This window comes from Zasmidium cellare, assembly GCF_010093935.1.
Source record: "Zasmidium cellare ATCC 36951 unplaced genomic scaffold M409scaffold_17, whole genome shotgun sequence".
In the NCBI taxonomy this organism is placed as follows: domain Eukaryota; kingdom Fungi; phylum Ascomycota; class Dothideomycetes; order Mycosphaerellales; family Mycosphaerellaceae; genus Zasmidium; species Zasmidium cellare.
In genome coordinates, this window is record NW_022986961.1 from 365785 (window position 1) to 383828 (window position 18044).

Genomic DNA, 18044 nt, shown 5'->3' on the forward strand with positions numbered 1-18044 from the left:
TCTGGCGTTTGGTTGAGCGCATTGATTCTTGCGGTTCATGGGTATGGGAAACATCATGGACAGGTCGGGGAGTTTGCATTACGCATGGTGTGAGTGGATGGATGCCATACTTGGTTGGCACTTCTGGGCAGAGTATCTTGGGCGAACGGATGCCCAAGGCGAGTTCACTTCATTCTTGGCTGTATATACGTGTACAGATGCATACGAGTACGACAGAATCATACTGCATTACAGCGAAAGCGATAAACCTGGCTCAGACCGGACATAGTGACTACTTGCTCATCCTTTCCCTTTGAGCGGTTTCGAGGTTCTGTTCCTTTCACACTTGGGGCACGGGACCACCGGTCGAGTTTCATGGGTTCCTCGAGTTTTTGTGCTCGCTTGGTTATGTCAAGAAGGACTGAAGGAGGATGGAGAATGCCTTGAAAATTGCACATAGAAAAATATGCCATATATGCAGATGAGGGCATGTGTGTAAAAGTGAATATTCACCTAGTATGATTGATCATATGCGAGTGATCCTTCCGAATCCTGCGTCCGGACGGGCGGCCGCATCCATATGTTCTTAGCACTCTTCTACCACCTAATGCTTCAGGATGCAAGCCCCTGTCTCGTGTTGTGCTCATTGATCCACGGTCTATACCAGGAGGTTCGGATACTCTGGCCTCCTGCACAAAGTTGTATAAGTGAGATCGCATGCCATCGACTGGTCGAAAAGAGGCAGCCTTCTCCAGTAGCACAAGGCACTGCCTCTTCAAGGCAATGGAAAGGTGGATGGGCCAATGCCATCAACGATCGATCTTGCGTCAGCCCCTCATCGTTGGAGCTGTCGATTGCAAATAGCTGCTTTAACTCCGTTTCTACCGCGTCGAACGTCATCGCAACAAACAAAATCTTGTGGCAAGAACGACTTGAATGGACCTCGGGCATGTGCTATATAGTGAAGCTCATATCACTTCTTCCTTCGTACCAACAACAACTTCCACAATTGAAGACAGACAAACAACCACCATGCAGAAAGTTCAGGAAGTTCTCGGCAAGGTCACTGACGGTGCCATTGGCCACAAACTCCCAACTCGCAAGCTGGGAAAGAATGGACCTCAAGTCACTGCTCTCGGATATGGAACCATGGGCCTGAGTGCGTTCTACGGCAAGCCAAAGCCAGATGCTGAGCGATTCGCGGTCCTCGACAGGGCCTATGAGCTCGGCGAGTTGCACTGGGACTCTGCCGACATGTACATGGACTCTGAGGATCTGCTTGGTGCGTGATGAGAAGCCTGCGGTCGATGGACGTAGTGCTGATCAAGATTGTTTAGGCAAGTGGTTCAAGCAGAACCCGGGCAAGCGCGAGAAGATCTTCTTGGCCACCAAGTTCGCCAACGTCGTGGCCGAAGACGGCAGTCGATACGTAGACTCTTCGCCAGAGTACGCTCGCAAGGCGTGCGAGAAGTCACTGTCCAGACTCGGAGTCAGCCACATCGATCTCTGTAAGGCCTTCCAAGAGTGAGCAGGGTGTTGGGTTGGTGCTGATATGTGATGGACAGACTATGCCCACCGCCTCGATGGCAAGACCCCGATCGAGAAGACGGTCGAGGAGTTGAAGAAGCTGAAGCAGGAGGGCAAGATCAAGTACATCGGTCTCTCTGAGTGCAGCAGCGAGTCTCTCCGTCGAGCTTGCAAGGTCGAGCACATCGACGCCGTCCAGATCGAGTACTCGCCCTTCTCCCTCGACATCGAGAGCGAAGAGATTGGCCTTCTCAAGACCGCTCGCGAGCTGGGTGTTGCCATCGTCGCTTACTCGCCAATTGGCCGTGGCATGCTCGGAGGCCAGATCAGAAGCCCCAAGGACTTCGAAGAGGGAGACTTTCGATCTTTCGCGCCACGCTTCAATGAGGAGGTCAGCAAAACATAGCCTTGCGTTTCTCACAGCACGTACTGACTTCGTCTTGCAGAACTTCCCCAAGAACCTCGAGCTCGTCGACAAGATCACCGCGATCGCCAAGAAGAAGAATGGTACTCCCTCGCAACTCACTCTCGCTTGGTTGCTGGCTCAAGGCGACGACATCATCCCAATCCCAGGTACCACCAACCTCGATCGGCTCAAGGAGAACGTCGAATCTTTGAAGGTCAAGTTGACCAAAGAGGAGGAGCACGAGATTCGGCAAGCGTGCCAAAATGCTGAGGTTAGTGGACACCGATACCCAGAGGGCTTCGCGAAGGCGCTCTTCGCGGATACACCCCCTCTTTGAGATGGTGCTGGGAGGCCTCATCACCGCAGCTGCGATCGCGGCGAGCAATGCGCTGGAGAAGGAAGCTCTAAGAGAGTCGTATTCCGGATGACAGTGACAGTATAATCATCCTCCTTGAAAGTATGTAGTAGTAATACCGAAAAACGAAGCCTGACCATGCTGTCTGAAGACTTACAATCGTCATAATATCCTTACTAAACGGGGAGAGAGGTTACGGACGAACTCGTTGCATAGTCTAGGGCGTTCGTTGACATCGGCCAACGTGAGGAACGAAAAGATGCAAGCCGCATACTGTTAACCAATCGATTAGTTGAAAATGGTACCACAAGCTGTCCACATATCGTCGAACCCGACCCACTGGCCTATCCATCAGCAGTGAGCCGAGCTCGGATGAAGATGTCGTATCCACGTCTCTCCCCCCATCAACGTGGCGAGTGGCAACCAGATGGCGCCGAAACAGAGGCATCACGAGACGCATGAGTGGGCCAAGAAGAAGACGAAGATTCCATGAGTCCATTTCGACCAGGCTCCCTGTCACTATTATACGAGGATCGACCGCAGGGAAACCACTGCAGTTCCCCGAATCAATCCTAGCGCACGCGGATGGCCTTCCTCATTTCCACGCCAGCCGTTGTGAAGACGGTTGCAGCTATCTCGGCACGCTCCAGATTGATGCTGACTTTCTTTCTCCTCATCTCTCGACCAAGAATGTACGAAATACATCTGACGATTTTTTAGGTGGAGGGTGGTTGAGTGGTACAGCTGTACGCAATCAATAGTCTATTCCGGGGACCAGCACCAGGGGTCGAGCACAACAAGCCCATCGAGCCCGTATGCACAAGAAGAGCTTCATCCTCTCGTCTCGTCTCATCCTCCCGAACCATCGATGGCGTCCATGCATGCTCACGCCAAACTGCCCTTCCCGACATGCCGCCTATCCCTTCCGACGAATCAGCGCGTGGGAATGGCCGTTGTCATGCGCTATTTCTCCAGATTTACCAGCTTCGTCTTGGATGAGACAGGGGAATATATAAAGTATATTTTGAATACAGACGGTGGACATGGCTCACCCAGGCCCATGCTGCTGTTTCTGGGTCCTTTTATATATGTAAGAGTTTCCCGTTCCCCTCTCCTGTTCCCCTTCATCCTGCTGCTTGCTGCGCTCTTTGGTCAACTTCCTAGTCTCTCGCTATAACAAAACCGTTGTTGTTCTTTCTGCCCTTCTTGAACGATACCCAACAGCACTTTTCACATATCCATTTCTAATCGACATCCCCCGGACTCAAAAACGACCATGCACGTCTCGCAGGCCCTCCTCCTCGCCATCGCCGGCCTCGCAGCCGCGCAAACTTCCACCACCTCTGCTGCTGCCAGCACGTCCAGCGCGGCAGGCACCTCAGGCTGCGGAAGCCAGATCGACGAGTAAGAACCCACTCACAGCAGCATATGAGCAGGGCGAGCTTCACATCGCTGACACGACGGGCTTGTTACAGCATCATCGCCAGCTGTCTCGGCACCACGCAGACCCAGCTCGACGCCTGCACGACCAACGACTGGGACTGCATGTGCGAGCAATCCAACAACGTCTTGACGTGCTACAACAACTGCCCGAGCGACCCGCGTCGCAACGGCATCGATCAGCAGAACGTCTCGTACTGCAATGCTGCTAAAGCGTACGTCTATTCCCATATTTCACAGACTGTCCATGGCATTCGATTCGATCTACGAGAATCAGCTTGATCACTTTCCGACTCTTGGGTATGAACCGCAACAAACAACAAAACTAACACTTCCCTCTCCAAAAGCTACGGCTCCTCCGCCTCCTCATCCACGCAATCCCGAACCGCCACCGCCTCCGGCTCCAGCGGCAGCTCCACCGCGTCCGCATCGTCCGCCTCTGCCTCCGGCTCCGACTCTGAGGCCGCCGCCAGCGCCACCTCCGCCAGCGGATCGGGCTCGCCTTCCGCCACGTCGTCGTCGGCCAGCGAGACCTCGTCGTCGAGCGCGTCCTCGGATCTGCTGATCCCTGGTAGCTTGATCGCGGCGGTTTTTGGGCTGGTTGCTGCTTTGTAGATGTGGTTGTTTTTTGTCGCTGGTTGGTGGTGAGGGGATGGATGAAGAGGGGGTTTGGTTTGGAAAGATGAGTAGGGTTGGAAGGAGAGAGGGAGAGAGAGAATCTACCTTGTAGCGAATGTAGCCATTGGTAATGTTTACCTTCGAGCTGGCTCCGTGGACTTCTCTTCTTCTTTTTTGCATGGAGACTCCTGGAAAGGGAGGGTTCGTCTCCCTCGATCGACGATATTGGCAGCTACCGAGCTCTCCGTAAGTGTCAATGCAGGACCGCGAAGTTCCAAGCTTTTTGCAGAGACGCATGCTTGCACAACTCCCTCACGAACACCTCAGGGTAACAGTCGCCGGCATCCATCCTCCACTGGAACTTCAATTCCCTCCTGCAGGCGGCCCACCCTCCTCCACAGAGCGATTAATCGGCTTCTCTCTAAGCAAATCCACCGCCCCCAACGCCTCTACAACCTCCTCATACTCCGCCACTCCAAACTCGACATCCCCACACGTCTCCGCATCCATCGCCGCCCTTCCACCTCGTCTCAAAGCCGCCTGCTCCAGCAAGCTGTAAGCCGCCGTCTCAGGCCCCCTCTCCACGGCCGTCGTCATCGAAAGCCTCAGACAAGCGAGAGCCTCCTGCCAGCGAGATTCGAGGGTTTCGAGTTCGCGGCCCTGCGCGAAGGAGGAGAGGAAGGTCTTGGCGGAGAGGACGTTGTAATCTTGCTGTCCTTCTGGGGAGTCCTGGTCTTGATGGATGAAGGCGTACCGGATTGTGGAAGTGCCTTTGCTGGTTGGACTTGGTGGTCGCTCGTGCAGGGCTAGCAGCGTCCAGCCGCCGAATTCGATGGGCATCATGGCATGACGCGGACGGTGCTGTCGTAATGGGCGTGGGTGGCGGTGGTGTACAGGGCTGGAAGGGGTTTGATGCTGTGGGTTTCCTAGGTGGGAAGTTAGTAGCTTGACGAGGACGAGGACGACTCAGGGGTAAAGATCGCTCTCACATCAATAGAAAGCATCTTTGCGATTCCCAAGACGATCTTGGCAACTGGTTGGCTCTCGAGCTGCCATTCCTGGGCTGTAGCCAGTCTCGCCAGGGCTGCTGGGGCAAGCTTGACCATTTCGTGTATCGAGAGCAGGGCGTCTTTTACGAACAGGGCTACGCTGTGGGATTTGGCTGTGCGTTGCTTCCAGCAAAGGCCGCCGGATTCGAGACGCTTTGCTTTGGCTTCCGCGACCGACGTGAGGTAGACGATTTGTCTGAGTGGAAACCTCGTGCCGATTCCGTTTGGGAAGGCCTGGAGAGACCGTTAGCATGCATTCGAGTGGTCAAGAAAGGCCCAAAGTCTTGCAGCACATACCTCTGTGACGCGCACTTGAGCTTGCTGTAGATTCTCGTCGGGGCCAAATGTGATCTGGACGACTCGGGAGAACATGAGAGGCGAGGTGAGTTTCGTCAAACTCGTGTCCTTGAAGAGTTCTGTGAGCATTTGCTTGAGCTTCACCTGTTTCGTGCGTCCGAGATGAAGGCCACACACCGCGGTCGTGCTGACAATACTCCTGAGGTGCTCGATGTTGATGCTGTCGTTGCTGGGTAGGTGGAGGGTGAGACTCTTTCGTGCAGAAGCAGCCTTGACAATAGCCATGACCTGTTCCATTCTAATGTCGACGAAAGGTGTGAGATCGACCTCGTTCACACCGCCGACGAAGTGTGTGAAGAGCTCCCAGCCTCGTTTGTCGTGGAGCAGCAATGGATCCGCTGCAAACCTCTTCGCTATGCATTCGCGGTACTTTCTCAGCTCCTGAGTCGTTGGCAGCTCGGCCAGCTCAGCCTTCAAATACCCGTCGATAACAGCAGATCCGAAATCCTCAAGAGATAGCACCTGTAGGTCTGGAGGCGATGACGGCTTTTTCGTGTCTCTGAACTTGCTGTTGGGCCACAAGTCCCGGAGCATCGCGACATCGATCAGACAGAAGCCCCTGAGCTCCGCCAAGATACCATTGACGTTGTTTCTTGCCAACTCGGCGACATTGTAGTATCCGCTGCTGTACTTGGCAGCCGTCATGACTGTCATGAGCGGTAAACGAGAGACGTACTGGGCACGGGATATATCACCACCGAGCCAAAGGTATCCGTAGCGAGGTGTAGAGGGGTCCGTGATGTCGAAGACAACGATGCCTTCGTCCTGCGTTTTTATCAGTCCTGAACACCACGTGTAGGTTCCATCCTCACAGTTGGGAAAGTGTCCCATGAAACGTCGAGTTTGTGTGGTAAGACGTTTGCCGTGTAACTGCCTTCTTCATGATATGACGAGCCGACGATGAGTGCGGTTGATATGAAGGGGTAGGCGTCCAACGATATAGACGGCTTGACCTGTTATATGTATTGTAAGCTCTGTTTCAGGCGAGAATGCAACACCAGGACTCACAGATGATGCTGCGTCGGCCAGCTCTCGACGGATATTTGGGAGGTTGCAAGCAGCAGACAATATCTTGAGGATACTGAGACATTGGCGAAGGGAGGTACGTCCATAGATCGACTGGTGGTGGACACTGGCGACCATGCGATACTTTCCATTGACCTTAGCAGCCACGACGAACTGCTGTCGATCGCCCATGGTATGTATTGCTCCCCTTTTGTCGCTTAAAAGAAACGCAACTAAGACGAATGGGTAGAGGGGATCAGAAGACGATATGGCAGCGTTGACATCGCTGGCCTGCGTTTGCATGCTGATAGTCGCAAACCGGCTACTTGCATGGTCGGCTCATTGGCTGCAGGTTTCCGTCAAGAGATGTGCGAACTGGCACAGTGTGAGTGTCTTCCTGGATCTTGTAATGTCGAAAGACAGGAGCTGAGAGGAACATGCGACTGCTATGGCTCATGTCAATTTTCACATGTTAACGTCAGCTATGAAGTGTATCATAATATTTGGACAGATTCGATCCAATCTAGCTGGGCGCCTTGTAACCAACCTCAACAAGGCTGTCCTTAAGTGCTTGAATAGCACGGTCAATGTCGTCCCGCTTTGGATCGGTGACGGAGACACCCATGTGGCCGAATCGAACGTACTTCGCAGCGACCTCCTTGTGAAGACCACCTGCAAAGATGACGCCCTTCTTGAGGAGGCTCGGAAGTACATCCGGTGGAGTGATGCCTTCTGGCAGCCAAATAGCTGTCATGCCATGGGCTTGGTTCTCGGGCTTCGTTGCGAGTTGTTTGAGACCGAAGCCCTCGATGGCCTTCTTTATCCTCAAGCTTTGTTGTTTGTGCGTCTCGAAGCGCTCCTCCATTGGCTTGCTCAATATTTGTTTCAGCGATGTGTTCAATGCGTGGATCAATTGAGGGGATGGCGTGGCGAAGTATGAAGGCTTCTTGGCCTCGTAGTTTTGCATGATGGGCGTCCAGTTCTTCCAGCTCGCGAAGTAGGAGGTTGGTCGGGTCTTCCTGGCCTTGAAAGACTCCATGGCACGTTGCGATGCCAACACGATGGACAGGCCGGCAGGACATCCAAGAGCCTTTTGTGATGCGGTGAGCACAACATCGAGGTCCCACTCGTCGAATCGAATCTCTTCACAGCCAACACTGCAGACACCATCGACAACGATAAGGGTCTCCGGAGACACTCGTCGAACCAGCTCTGCCAATGGCTTGAGGTCGGACTTCACGCCAGTGGATGTATCCGTGTGCGTGACAGTGATCACCTTGTACTTCTTCTCCTTCAACGCCTTCTCGATTTCCGGAAGTTGAGGTCGGTCGCCAATGGGTGCTTTGAGTTGAGTTGCCTTGACACCATATGTCTCGAAGCAGTCTGCGAAGCTGTCGGCGAAGTATCCAGTGTGCAGGACAAGGGCTTCATCTCCAGGTTCAGTCAAGTTGGCTGCGACCTGATCCCAGCCGAGTGTTCCAGAGCCAGAGAGAATGAAGGGCTGGCCTTTGGGGTTCTCGGTGAGCAAGACTTTCCTCAACATGGACAAAGTCTCGCCAAAGACAGCGACAAAAGCTGGGCCAACATGGGCTTCGGAGTAGTGGCTCATGGAGTTCAGGACCTCATCGTCGAACTCAATGGGTCCTGGAATCAAGAGGGTGGGGTGTGGTGCTTGTTTCGACATGTTTTCGGTAGGAGGCTTTTCTTCCTTTGCTTCTTCTTGCAGTGACGGGGCCGAGTGAGAGAAGTCTCTCTTCTGTTGTTGACCTTTGAATGGATTGCTTTTGTTGTTGAAGTCGTCGACGACTCGGCTCGATTCTCGCTCAATGGAGAAGGGGGTGTTCAGTGGAACGTCGTGGGCGTTGGAATAGTCGAAGTGCCTCGAGATGAGCGACAGGCGATCGGTGGGCGACATGAAGGTCAAATATCGAGGAGGGGTACGTGGGGCACGCGGATGACGTCTGGACGCTGCTGAGGTCCAATTGGAGGAGCAGTTGGCCGTACCTTGCAGGCCGACGGTCGAGATGTTTTTCGACGCCGCAGTATCCGATCCGCTGCTGGACACCTGGAAGTGAAGCCGACTGCTGCTACTCCTGCTCCGCCAGCCTCTACTCCCACTGCGAACGAGACACGCCGCGTTCATATGTCTCGAGGTCGACGCGCTGCGCTCCAGTCGACGAGGCAGACCCCTGGGCACGACTCCTCTTCTTGACTCCGACCAATTCTCGCCCGTTCTCGTACACAAAAGTCAATTGACGGGCTCGTGGGAGGCTGTGGACAATAATACACGCGAGAAGAGACGTGAGATTGGAGAAGCGAAGGAGAGGCCTGCGCGCACTGTTTCATCGGTTTCTGCTCCCGACATTGAATCTCACACGGCGGCATCTGCCGTCTTCCGTGGACAGCTCCGCAATATCCCTGCCGCCTGCCACGCCGTGAGGTGAGGTCGAGCTACAGAGCGACGACAACGTAAACAAACACAACTTGTCCCAGCCATGTCCTCACGACTAGTCCTCGTCCTCGGTGACCTCTTCATCCCCGACCGCGCGATAGACATCCCCCAAAAGGCAGGCACTCCGCACAATGACGACCTGAACGTACACTGAGACTATGTGCAGTTCAAGAAGCTCCTCACTCCCGGCAAGATCGGTCAGATACTATGTCTGGGCAACTTGACCTCTCCCTCCGTATACGCCTTCCTACGAACATTGGCGCCTGACCTTCAGCTCGTCAAAGGCGACTTCGACATACCGCTCACAACCACCGCGCCAGCAGCACCGTTTCAGCAGGGCCAGCAACCACAGAGCACCGCGGCGGAAGCGACATTCCCGATACCCACAGCATTGAGCAAAGTTGTCACGCATGGCAGCCTGAGGATTGGCTTCACGCATGGCGACTCCATCATACCGCCTGGCGATCCGGATGCGCTTCTCATTGCAGCCCGCCAGATGGACGTAGACGTGCTTTGCTGGGGCGGTACATGCAAGTTCGAGGCATACGAGATGGAGGGCAAGTTCTTCGTCAACCCAGGCTCGGCGACAGGTGCTGTGAGCTGGCTGGACGAGACCCTAGCTTCAGAAGAAGACGAGAGGAATACACCAAGCTTCGTGCTGATGGACGTGCAAGGAGACGTACTGGTACTGTACGTCTACCAGCTCACAAGAGATGCAGAGGGCAACGAGAATGTGGGCGTGGAGAAGGTGTCTTTTCGGAAAGACAACCCGGGCCCTTGAAAACCGGCAACGAGCCGACGACATTATGCTAGGAACGCACCCTTTACGAGGACAGCCACAGAATATATGAGCTCAGTAATGGACCAGCTGTCTACACATTGACCTTGACTTCGGTGAGCCCTCCACATTCCACTCTCTTGAGTATGAGCTGAAGTTGGATTAGAGTTGAAACCTCCATTTGGCGAACATCTTCATGTGAAATTGCATCACGTGCTGCTACTTGCTGCCCTACAAAGTCTCTCTTACTCCCAACTCGCCTTCCGATCAACAAAAAGACGTCCCATTCGCATCTCCGCCCGCCCGAACTCCTCAATATCATTCGACACTAAACGACCATCATTGTTCAACCCCAGGCCCCTGCCTTCTCCGCTCCGGAAAATCCTCGTTTACCAGGTCTTGATGCCTTCTTCACAACCGACGGATTCGCATACGAGTGTGCCATTGGGCAAGGACTTTGAGCGCGAATAACGAGCGATGTCTCAGGCATTGCTCCCAGTTCGATTCGACCAGCTTTGCGACCTCGTGATCAGTTCGACGACAAGGCTGTCTTTCCCTTCCGAGTGCTGGAGGGTCTGGGCTGCTGTTGTCGAATGCTGGCCTGGCTGCTCTTGTGAGGGGTCGATGCCATCGTGGACACGGCTTTCTGGCGAGGTAGTGTCTCGGATGCTGCTGTACGCAGGCTTGTCTGGGTGAGAGAAGCGCCATGGGCGGCTTTCGTCGGGTTCTTGAGGGTGAGTGCTAGCTGCAAAGGAGTGGAGAGTGGCATTTCGAAGTCGCTGCAACATTAGGTCTTGCTGGTGATTATTTGAGTGTGGTACTCCCCTGAAGGCTTTAGGCCCTACATCTCCGTAGACGGGCATACTCGGAACGAAGACTGGATCTTTCATATGAGACCACATATGCCTGATCGAGACAACCAGGCCTTCTTCCCACGTACCGCAGGAAACGAGATGTCCACACCCGAAGTCACGAGTGGACACCACTCGGCCGTCAGGAACAAGGTGTGCTCCCAGGTCACTATCGGCTCGCTAGCGGTGCTGCAGAGTTGCGCGCCAGACGACTGGATTCTTGATATGACCCCCATTGTTGGACATGCTCGCCAACGATTAGAAATGGCACCCACTACGAGGTCCTGAGCGTCACATAGGTACGCGTGGCAGCTTGCTGCGCAGGCTTCAAAGCCCTGCCTCAGCATTCGAAAGTCATATACCAGCTTGGGGCTCCCCAGCGACGATCTCAGCCACCATTATTTTGTTGTGAAGGTCTCTAGAGCTGGCGGTACACGCGTGGCTCTGCGGTTGTCGATACGAGCTGGATAAGAACTCATCTACTATGCCGCGCCAACATGATCCTGCTCATGGGGAGAGTAATAAGTCTATGTGTAGAGCAAGTCTAGGAGCAAGTACGCGGGTGCGTATATATGTTATAGTCTTGGCTTATACCCAGTGCCAATCGGCAGGTTAGAAACGACGGCAAACATTCAACACTGGCAAGCTTATCTCGGATCCGGTGGGCAATGTCTACCTTGATGTTCTTCGTCTTTTACTTCTCATGCTTCGCTCTTGTATCCGCATCCACTCTCTACGCCTCGCTGTTGAATTCCTCCTATGTCAATCCGGTCTTCGAACAATCGCGGTCGAACATCGAAAGGGATTCTGTAGCGAGCGTTCGACACCTTGTTGCTCATGACGGCATTGGAAATGATACCCATTGGAAGGCTGACAATGCTTGGACGACGGTCGCTCAGTGGGATCTCCAGCAAAAGACACGGACGTTCTATACCGACTCTAGCGATGCCCTGGCCTACGACTCGAAGCACCAATCTGGATGCTTCGATTTTTGGAAGGTGTCGCTCGTGGACTGCTTCAATGACGATGCTGCGTCGGCCGCGCTTGGGAGTCGGGAGGGATATGCCGCGTATGGAGATGAAGTCTTCTTGGAGCGGGCAGTAAATGTGCACGAGGTGGGTTGGTCTCGCCACTTGACTGCGAGGCCAGGGCTTGGTTCGACTGGTTCATCGCCAACCACGGGTTCATCAACGAAACAGTCATCTCTGAAGGTTACTTGAAGGGCACGTACTACCTCAACAATACATTGAAGCCAACATGCAACAGTCGCAACATATACGGTGGCATACGTAAATGGACTCGCCATTCCAACACAGTTCATGCGCCAGAAACATCGCTGATCTAGAGGCGCCATGTCAGATTGGCAGAATGGCGTCCCTGGTGCGACAGACAATAGCGCAGCCACAGACACCTCCATCGACTCTGGCTCAACGATCGACTACGCACTGCTTTCCATCAAACTCTGCCGCACCACCGGCAACACCTCCTACTGTGATCGCGCCTACGACGCCCTTCAGTTCTTCGAGAGATTCTTCGTGGATGCCGAAACAGGGTTCGTAAACATTCAGTACTGGAGTCTTGTCAACCGTGACAGCAATGACGCTACGAAGCCCTCGGTTTTTGGAGGCAAGTTGACGGATCCGTACACTGCTCGTGGCAGCAAGGAGCAGGCGTCACAATGGCAATTGTGAGTGTGACCCCTTTTCAGCCAAGTCTCATCGAGATCGGTGGACGGCTGCTTTGAGGCGACAATGGGTTTGTTACTGAATTTGGGGGGAATCCCATAGCCAAGGAATCGATGTTATCAATGCGGTGCTGGCTCTCAATCCGTCTTCTGCTTTTCTGGATAACAACTCGACTGATGGGCCGGTCGTTCTGAGCATCAGCCTTTCACGTCAAGTCATGGCCTCATGAAAGCATCAATTAGAGTGTATTGGCTGTATAGATAAATGAATGAAAGCAACGAGTTGACGAAATGTAAAAATGGTGTTGAAGGTTCTCATGTGTGCTGTGATGATGTGGAGTTGAAGAAATGTTGACCTGCTCCTTCATGACTCTCACCACTGTTGACAATGGCACAGACTTGGATAGCCTTGTGCAGCAACGCTCGTCTTGACTTTGCGCAAAGATGGCCTTACCTGCATCAAAGGGCAGACAGACTAGGAGCGACAATCGACACACCCTTAACATCCGGCAAGTCATCATGAAGGACTGCTACCCACGCCGCTCTACAGCCACATCCGGCGACGTGAAGCACCGATCAGCCCTCCGCCGTCTCAGCCTGCATCCCTCGAAGCTTTCCGGGCATGCAAGCCCGGCGATGTGATGGGCGATGAAGGAACATGTTCCCGTGTCAGGTCGGGCAGGCATCCCAGGTTGACGTCTGCCGTTCGGTTCGCTTCTCTTCTCGATCTGTGGGGTGGTGACTGAGGCAACCACGGCTTTTTCGTTGTGTTGATATTATCGCCAATGCCGCGATATAGGGGGTTCATGACTTCGTCGGCAGAGTGTGAAGACGGCTCTGTGATGTTGGAGTAAGGTTTTGTTTGTGGAATGCTGACTCTTGCTCGATGATCACGCGGGGCAGCATTCCTCGTTCTTTCTTCGACCTGGGCTTGCTGTCCTTCCACCACCCAACTATCACTCACCGACCTCACGTCTTCACACTTGTCTCGCATCAAAATGTCGAGGTCGAGACCTTTCAGTCGCTTCAGACTCCTTGAAACCCGCCACCCGCACATTTTCCTGCTTTCGAGGTCCTCGCCTTGAGACTTCGCCATGACGCGATCCAGGCCTATTTTTGAGCCAGCATGGCCGGCTCCCAGGCTGCGAGGAGCATGCTTCCTGCGAGATGTCGATTCAGTTCGAGGCAGACGGGCAATGCTGGACCTTGCCTGCACGTGTTTCTTCCTCGCAACGCTGTACTCCGCCACAACGCCACTCTGCACAGCAGCCTTACTGACATTGAATCTGCTCATCGAGCACTGTACATGACACGTCTCCAGAATGCGGAGATGATTGCGATGCACTGCACGGCGATCACGAATGCGCGGTCCTCCAAACGACGACGACCTGCTATTTGGACGCCGGCCTGAGGCAACTGGACTAAGCAATTCTGTTGAAATAACGTCAACGACAAGCGCCAGCCCGTCATCGTTGCCAGCCAACGGCTGGCCTATATACCGAGGAGGAGCCAGCAGGCTAATTATTCTAGCTGAAACCCTCTAGCCAAGCGCTGCGCAGCGCAATGCCAACGTGGGCATACTCCCCACTGTGCAACCTGCCGTCCACCCGACAGCACATCTGGACGACCTCTTCCGGCCGCTTTTTCACGCTGCTTCGCGGCGACGTACGTGAAAACGGCATGCGCTCTCAGCTCTGGTTCGGAGAACGCAAGGATTGCCAACGCATGGCCGCGCAGTGTTCCGACGTTTCGATGTACCACAGCAGCAGCGTGGCTGGCGTTGCAAACGACCGCGCTTTCACACCGCACCGCGCCAACACGCCTGGTGTTCCGATCGCCAGCCAGGGTGATAATTGTACGAGAGCTTACGCGAAATGAAGGATCTCTAGGCCATTCGCCCCCGGGCAGAGGCGGATTGTCCGTTGTAAGCGTGTGTCATTCTACCAGATGACGGCCTTTTGCCAATGAATGGACTCGCGACCGCCTGTTGGCCAGACGGCGAGCGCTGAAAGAGAGCTGGCCCATGATTGTGCAGCGAATGAAAGCCAAAGCGCCCACAGCAAGACGACAAAGCGGCCAGCACACGTTGCGACGGGTTCCTGCAGCGTCGGGCGCTATGCTCTCGCTGGCCAAGTGCGTGCAGTGCGGCTCTCTGGTCTGCGCACAACAGACCAATGAACAGCGGCGCACCCCTGATCCCTCAAGATTGGCTTCGCACCCGTGCACCCAGAGATTGCGGTAGGATGAGACTACGCATGAGTCGGCGACCAGGGGACAAAGACGCGCCTCCTCTCTTTTGTGCCTCGCATCCCCATACAAACCCGTTCCTCTTGGGCTTCTTCCCTCTCCAAGGCTTGCTTCTGTTCGCGACGCACACTCCTTCTTGTCTCTCGTAGACACTTACGCTCTTTAGCACTTCAGTCACTCATTACTTTGCGCGTGTGTTGTTGCTTGCTTCTTAGGCGGAATTGATTTCCTGCCTCTTCGAATTCCTACCGAACAGCCGCTTTCGAAACAGCATCCCTCGACATTCCGATTCGCCTTCAACTCAATATGTACAGCAAGATTGCCTTCATCGCCGCCCTGGCGCTCGGCGCCAGCGCCCGCGACCTCCGCCGTGAAGCCCCAGCGGGCTACGGTGCTGCCCCCGAGGGCTACGGCGCACCTTCATACGAGACTGCCTCTGTCAACAGCACCTCGAGCGAGATCCCAAACTTCACCGCCCCAGTCTCCCCCGAGAGCACCTCGAGCGCACCAGCACCACCAGTCTACGGTGCCTCCACCACCTCGAGCACTCCTGCTGCGCCTTTGACAACCTCGAGCGCCCCAGCGCCTCCCGTTTACGGCGCCTCCAGCAGCAGCTCTAGCATCGCCAGCAGCTCCAGCGTCGAGACCAGCTCCAGCAGCTCGTCCACGCCAGTTGCTCCAGTCTCTTCCAGCAGCTCGAGCACTTGGGTCTCTTCCAGCTCTTCTTCCTCGCCGGTCGCCCCATACTCTTCTTCTTCGTCGGCGCCTGTGCCACCAGTCTATGGCTCTTCTTCCAGCAGCAGCTCTCCCTCTGCTCCTCTTTCGACTGGAGTCAGCTCGAGCTCTAGCTCCCCATCTGCTCCCCTTTCCACCGGAGTCAGCAGCTCTAGCAGCTCGCCATCGGCTCCTCTTTCGACCGGCCTGACCACCAGCTCCTCCGTGTCTGTCCCATTGAGCACTGGCTACAGCAGCTCCAGCAGCTCGCAGACCCTTACCACTGCCACCATTTCCGAGACCAAGGTCATCACCATTACCAGCTGCGCCCCAACGGTCACCAACTGCCCAGCGAAGAGCGCCACTGAGGTCTACACCACCAGCACCGTGAACGTGTACACCACTACCTGCCCAGTTGAGAGCGCTTCCTCGCTCTCTGCTTCGGCCTCTTACTCCAAGCCTGCCGAGTCCAGCTCCAGCTCTCCAGTTGCCCCAGTCAGCTCTGCCAGCTCGACCCCAGTTGTTCCTGTCTACGGCTCGTCCAGCAAGCCATCCTACCCAATTGGCACCGGCTCCTCCAGCACCCCAGTCTCGCCAATCACCACTGGTGGCTCTGGTTCGCCCCCAGGATACTCCCCAAGCCAGGGAGTCGCTACCTCTACCGTTGTGACCAACAAGACCCTGACCTACACTCTCGGCCACGGATCTTCGACCACTGTTGTCACGACCACCGTCCAGTCCACCTCTACTCAGTACCTTACCTCTACTCTCTACCTGACCAAGCCAACCAGCGGCGCTGAGTCCGCAACTGGCTCTGCCCCAGGCTACGGCGGCGAGACCACCACTGGCTACACCACTGTCCAGTCCACCTCCACCCTTACCAACTACATCACTGTCTACCCCGTCAAGAGCACTGGTGGCTCCCCAGGTGGCTACGGCTCTGGATCGACCCCAGTGACCAACGCCGGCTACAGCACCGCAACTGGCTCTGCATCTGCCCCTGGATACGGCTCCCCATCTGGCTCTGCCAGCGGCGAGGTGTGCGTTCCAAGCACCACCACTGTTACTGAGAAGGAGACCATCTACGTTACTGTCCCAGCTAGCAGCTCCTCCAAGACCGTTGGCCCAATCCAGTCCAGCTCCCCAGCTTGGTACCCAACCAGCGCTGCCTACCCATCGTCCTCCGGCGTTGCAGGCGGCAGCTCTGGCTTCGTTACCTCGTACGCCAAGCCAACCACCTCCAGCAGCCCAGTTGCTCCTGGCTACCCAAGCCAGAGCTCCTCTGCATCTAAGCCAATCTACCCAACTGGCAGCAGCGCCCCAGCCTACTCTTCAAGCAGCTCGTCCACTGCCCCAGTGAGCCCAGAGACCATCTCCAGCGCCAGCAGCTCTGCCACCAAGCCAGCTGTCTACACTCCTCCATCGTACGCCACCTCGTCGACTCCTGCTGCCCCAGAGACCACCTCTAGCGCAAGCAGCTCGACCCGAGCGTCGCCAGTCAGCTCCAGCTCTACTTCCAGCGCACCAGGTGTCTACACTCCCCCATCTTACGGCCAGAGCTCTTCGTCGACCCCTGCGAGCCCAGTCTCCAGCTCGACCTCCAGCGCGCCTGAGGCACCAGCGTACACCTACGCTCCATCCTCCAGTTCCTCCAGCCCGGCTGCCCCAGTCAGCACGGCCACTGTTACTCCTGTCCCATCGCAGCCCGCCGGCTATGGGCAGCAGCCAGCTGGTTACTAGATCAGCCGCTGAATAGCAGAGGAAGAGAGACGCACGTCACGGAAGTTGCAGCTTAACCCCCTTCACGACCTTGATGACGCAGAACAGCGCTGCCAACCACTTATTTTGAAGATATCCTCCCCCAGTTTCGTGGGCGCCTTTGAGTATTGCAAGGAAGCCAAGCAAGAAGAAAGGAGAGAAAAGGAAGTGTTTGATCCCTATGTGTATTTGAAATCTGTCCTATCTGTGTGTGTTGCGCGCGCGAGTCCATCTGTTGATTGCAGTTCTTGGATCTATATGTTTTTTTTGGACGGGTTCTCACCGGAAGACTTGCATTACAGCGGTCGTGTCCAAGGGAGGCCTTTAAATAACAACTTCTTGTTTATGGCTTTTGTTGATAATGCTTCTTCCGTTCTCTATCTCTTTGTCATGTCATCCTATTGTGTACTGAATACGGCAGTGTACTATGTATCTTTCTGGTTCGTCTACATGTATTACGAGTCATGCAAGATGTCTAGGACATCACTATCTGGGAACAAGAGTTGCCTCACCTGTCAAGCCACCTGATCTACGTCCTGAATCAGCGTCCCTCTACGGACAGACTCCTTCCACATTCAACATCCCATCACCATATCCTTCATGGACCTCCTCGCTCCGTGTCGTAGTCGTTGAACGATCGGCACCGGACGACCACAACTACCGACGTAGATTACTATGCATCAGGCAATCGAAGAAAAGCAACATCTAGGCTTGATTTTCCTTCGGCAATGCGCTTGGCAATGGATATGATGTGCCGATGCGAGAAGACGATACCTTGATGACTTATCGTTCGGTGGGAGATGTCCCTTGTATTAGATGATCCA

General features: G+C 54.8%; 9 protein-coding genes across 9 annotated transcripts; 6 read left to right on the top strand and 3 right to left on the bottom strand.

The window, feature by feature from the left end:
• Positions 1 to 1011: 1011 nt before the first annotated feature.
• Positions 1012 to 2249, top strand: M409DRAFT_54617 (uncharacterized protein; the record flags this gene model as incomplete). The annotated part of the gene is made up of 4 exons (XM_033812768.1): positions 1012 to 1261; positions 1317 to 1487; positions 1545 to 1897; positions 1953 to 2249. The coding sequence occupies 4 exons, from the start codon at positions 1012 to 1014 to the stop codon at positions 2247 to 2249; spliced, it is 1071 nt and encodes a 356-aa protein (XP_033667726.1).
• A 1294-nt stretch (positions 2250 to 3543) lies between these two features.
• On the top strand, positions 3544 to 3989 carry M409DRAFT_54618 (uncharacterized protein; the record flags this gene model as incomplete). Its single annotated transcript, XM_033812769.1, has 2 exons — positions 3544 to 3671; positions 3743 to 3989. 2 exons carry the CDS (start codon positions 3544 to 3546, stop codon positions 3987 to 3989), a joined length of 375 nt encoding a protein of 124 aa, XP_033667727.1.
• Positions 3990 to 4688: 699 nt separating this feature from the next.
• On the bottom strand, positions 4689 to 5165 carry M409DRAFT_22894 (uncharacterized protein; the record flags this gene model as incomplete). The annotated part of the gene is made up of 1 exon (XM_033806535.1): positions 4689 to 5165. The coding sequence occupies one exon, from the start codon at positions 5163 to 5165 to the stop codon at positions 4689 to 4691; it is 477 nt and encodes a 158-aa protein (XP_033667728.1).
• A 98-nt stretch (positions 5166 to 5263) lies between these two features.
• On the bottom strand, positions 5264 to 6928 carry M409DRAFT_22895 (uncharacterized protein; the record flags this gene model as incomplete). The annotated part of the gene is made up of 4 exons (XM_033806536.1): positions 5264 to 5608; positions 5672 to 6496; positions 6544 to 6684; positions 6740 to 6928. 4 exons carry the CDS (start codon positions 6926 to 6928, stop codon positions 5264 to 5266), a joined length of 1500 nt encoding a protein of 499 aa, XP_033667729.1.
• A 331-nt stretch (positions 6929 to 7259) lies between these two features.
• M409DRAFT_22896 (uncharacterized protein) lies at positions 7260 to 8651 on the bottom strand (the record flags this gene model as incomplete). Its single annotated transcript, XM_033806537.1, has 1 exon — positions 7260 to 8651. The coding sequence occupies one exon, from the start codon at positions 8649 to 8651 to the stop codon at positions 7260 to 7262; it is 1392 nt and encodes a 463-aa protein (XP_033667730.1).
• A 580-nt stretch (positions 8652 to 9231) lies between these two features.
• M409DRAFT_66400 (uncharacterized protein) lies at positions 9232 to 9969 on the top strand (the record flags this gene model as incomplete). The annotated part of the gene is made up of 2 exons (XM_033816923.1): positions 9232 to 9303; positions 9355 to 9969. The coding sequence occupies 2 exons, from the start codon at positions 9232 to 9234 to the stop codon at positions 9967 to 9969; spliced, it is 687 nt and encodes a 228-aa protein (XP_033667731.1).
• Positions 9970 to 11485: 1516 nt separating this feature from the next.
• On the top strand, positions 11486 to 12508 carry M409DRAFT_22898 (uncharacterized protein; the record flags this gene model as incomplete). Its single annotated transcript, XM_033806538.1, has 3 exons — positions 11486 to 11886; positions 11967 to 12106; positions 12177 to 12508. 3 exons carry the CDS (start codon positions 11486 to 11488, stop codon positions 12506 to 12508), a joined length of 873 nt encoding a protein of 290 aa, XP_033667732.1.
• Positions 12509 to 14064: 1556 nt separating this feature from the next.
• Positions 14065 to 14379, top strand: M409DRAFT_54623 (uncharacterized protein; the record flags this gene model as incomplete). The annotated part of the gene is made up of 1 exon (XM_033812770.1): positions 14065 to 14379. One exon carries the CDS (start codon positions 14065 to 14067, stop codon positions 14377 to 14379), a length of 315 nt encoding a protein of 104 aa, XP_033667733.1.
• A 675-nt stretch (positions 14380 to 15054) lies between these two features.
• M409DRAFT_54624 (uncharacterized protein) lies at positions 15055 to 17202 on the top strand (the record flags this gene model as incomplete). Its single annotated transcript, XM_033812771.1, has 1 exon — positions 15055 to 17202. The coding sequence occupies one exon, from the start codon at positions 15055 to 15057 to the stop codon at positions 17200 to 17202; it is 2148 nt and encodes a 715-aa protein (XP_033667734.1).
• Between the last annotated feature and the right edge of the window lie 842 nt (positions 17203 to 18044).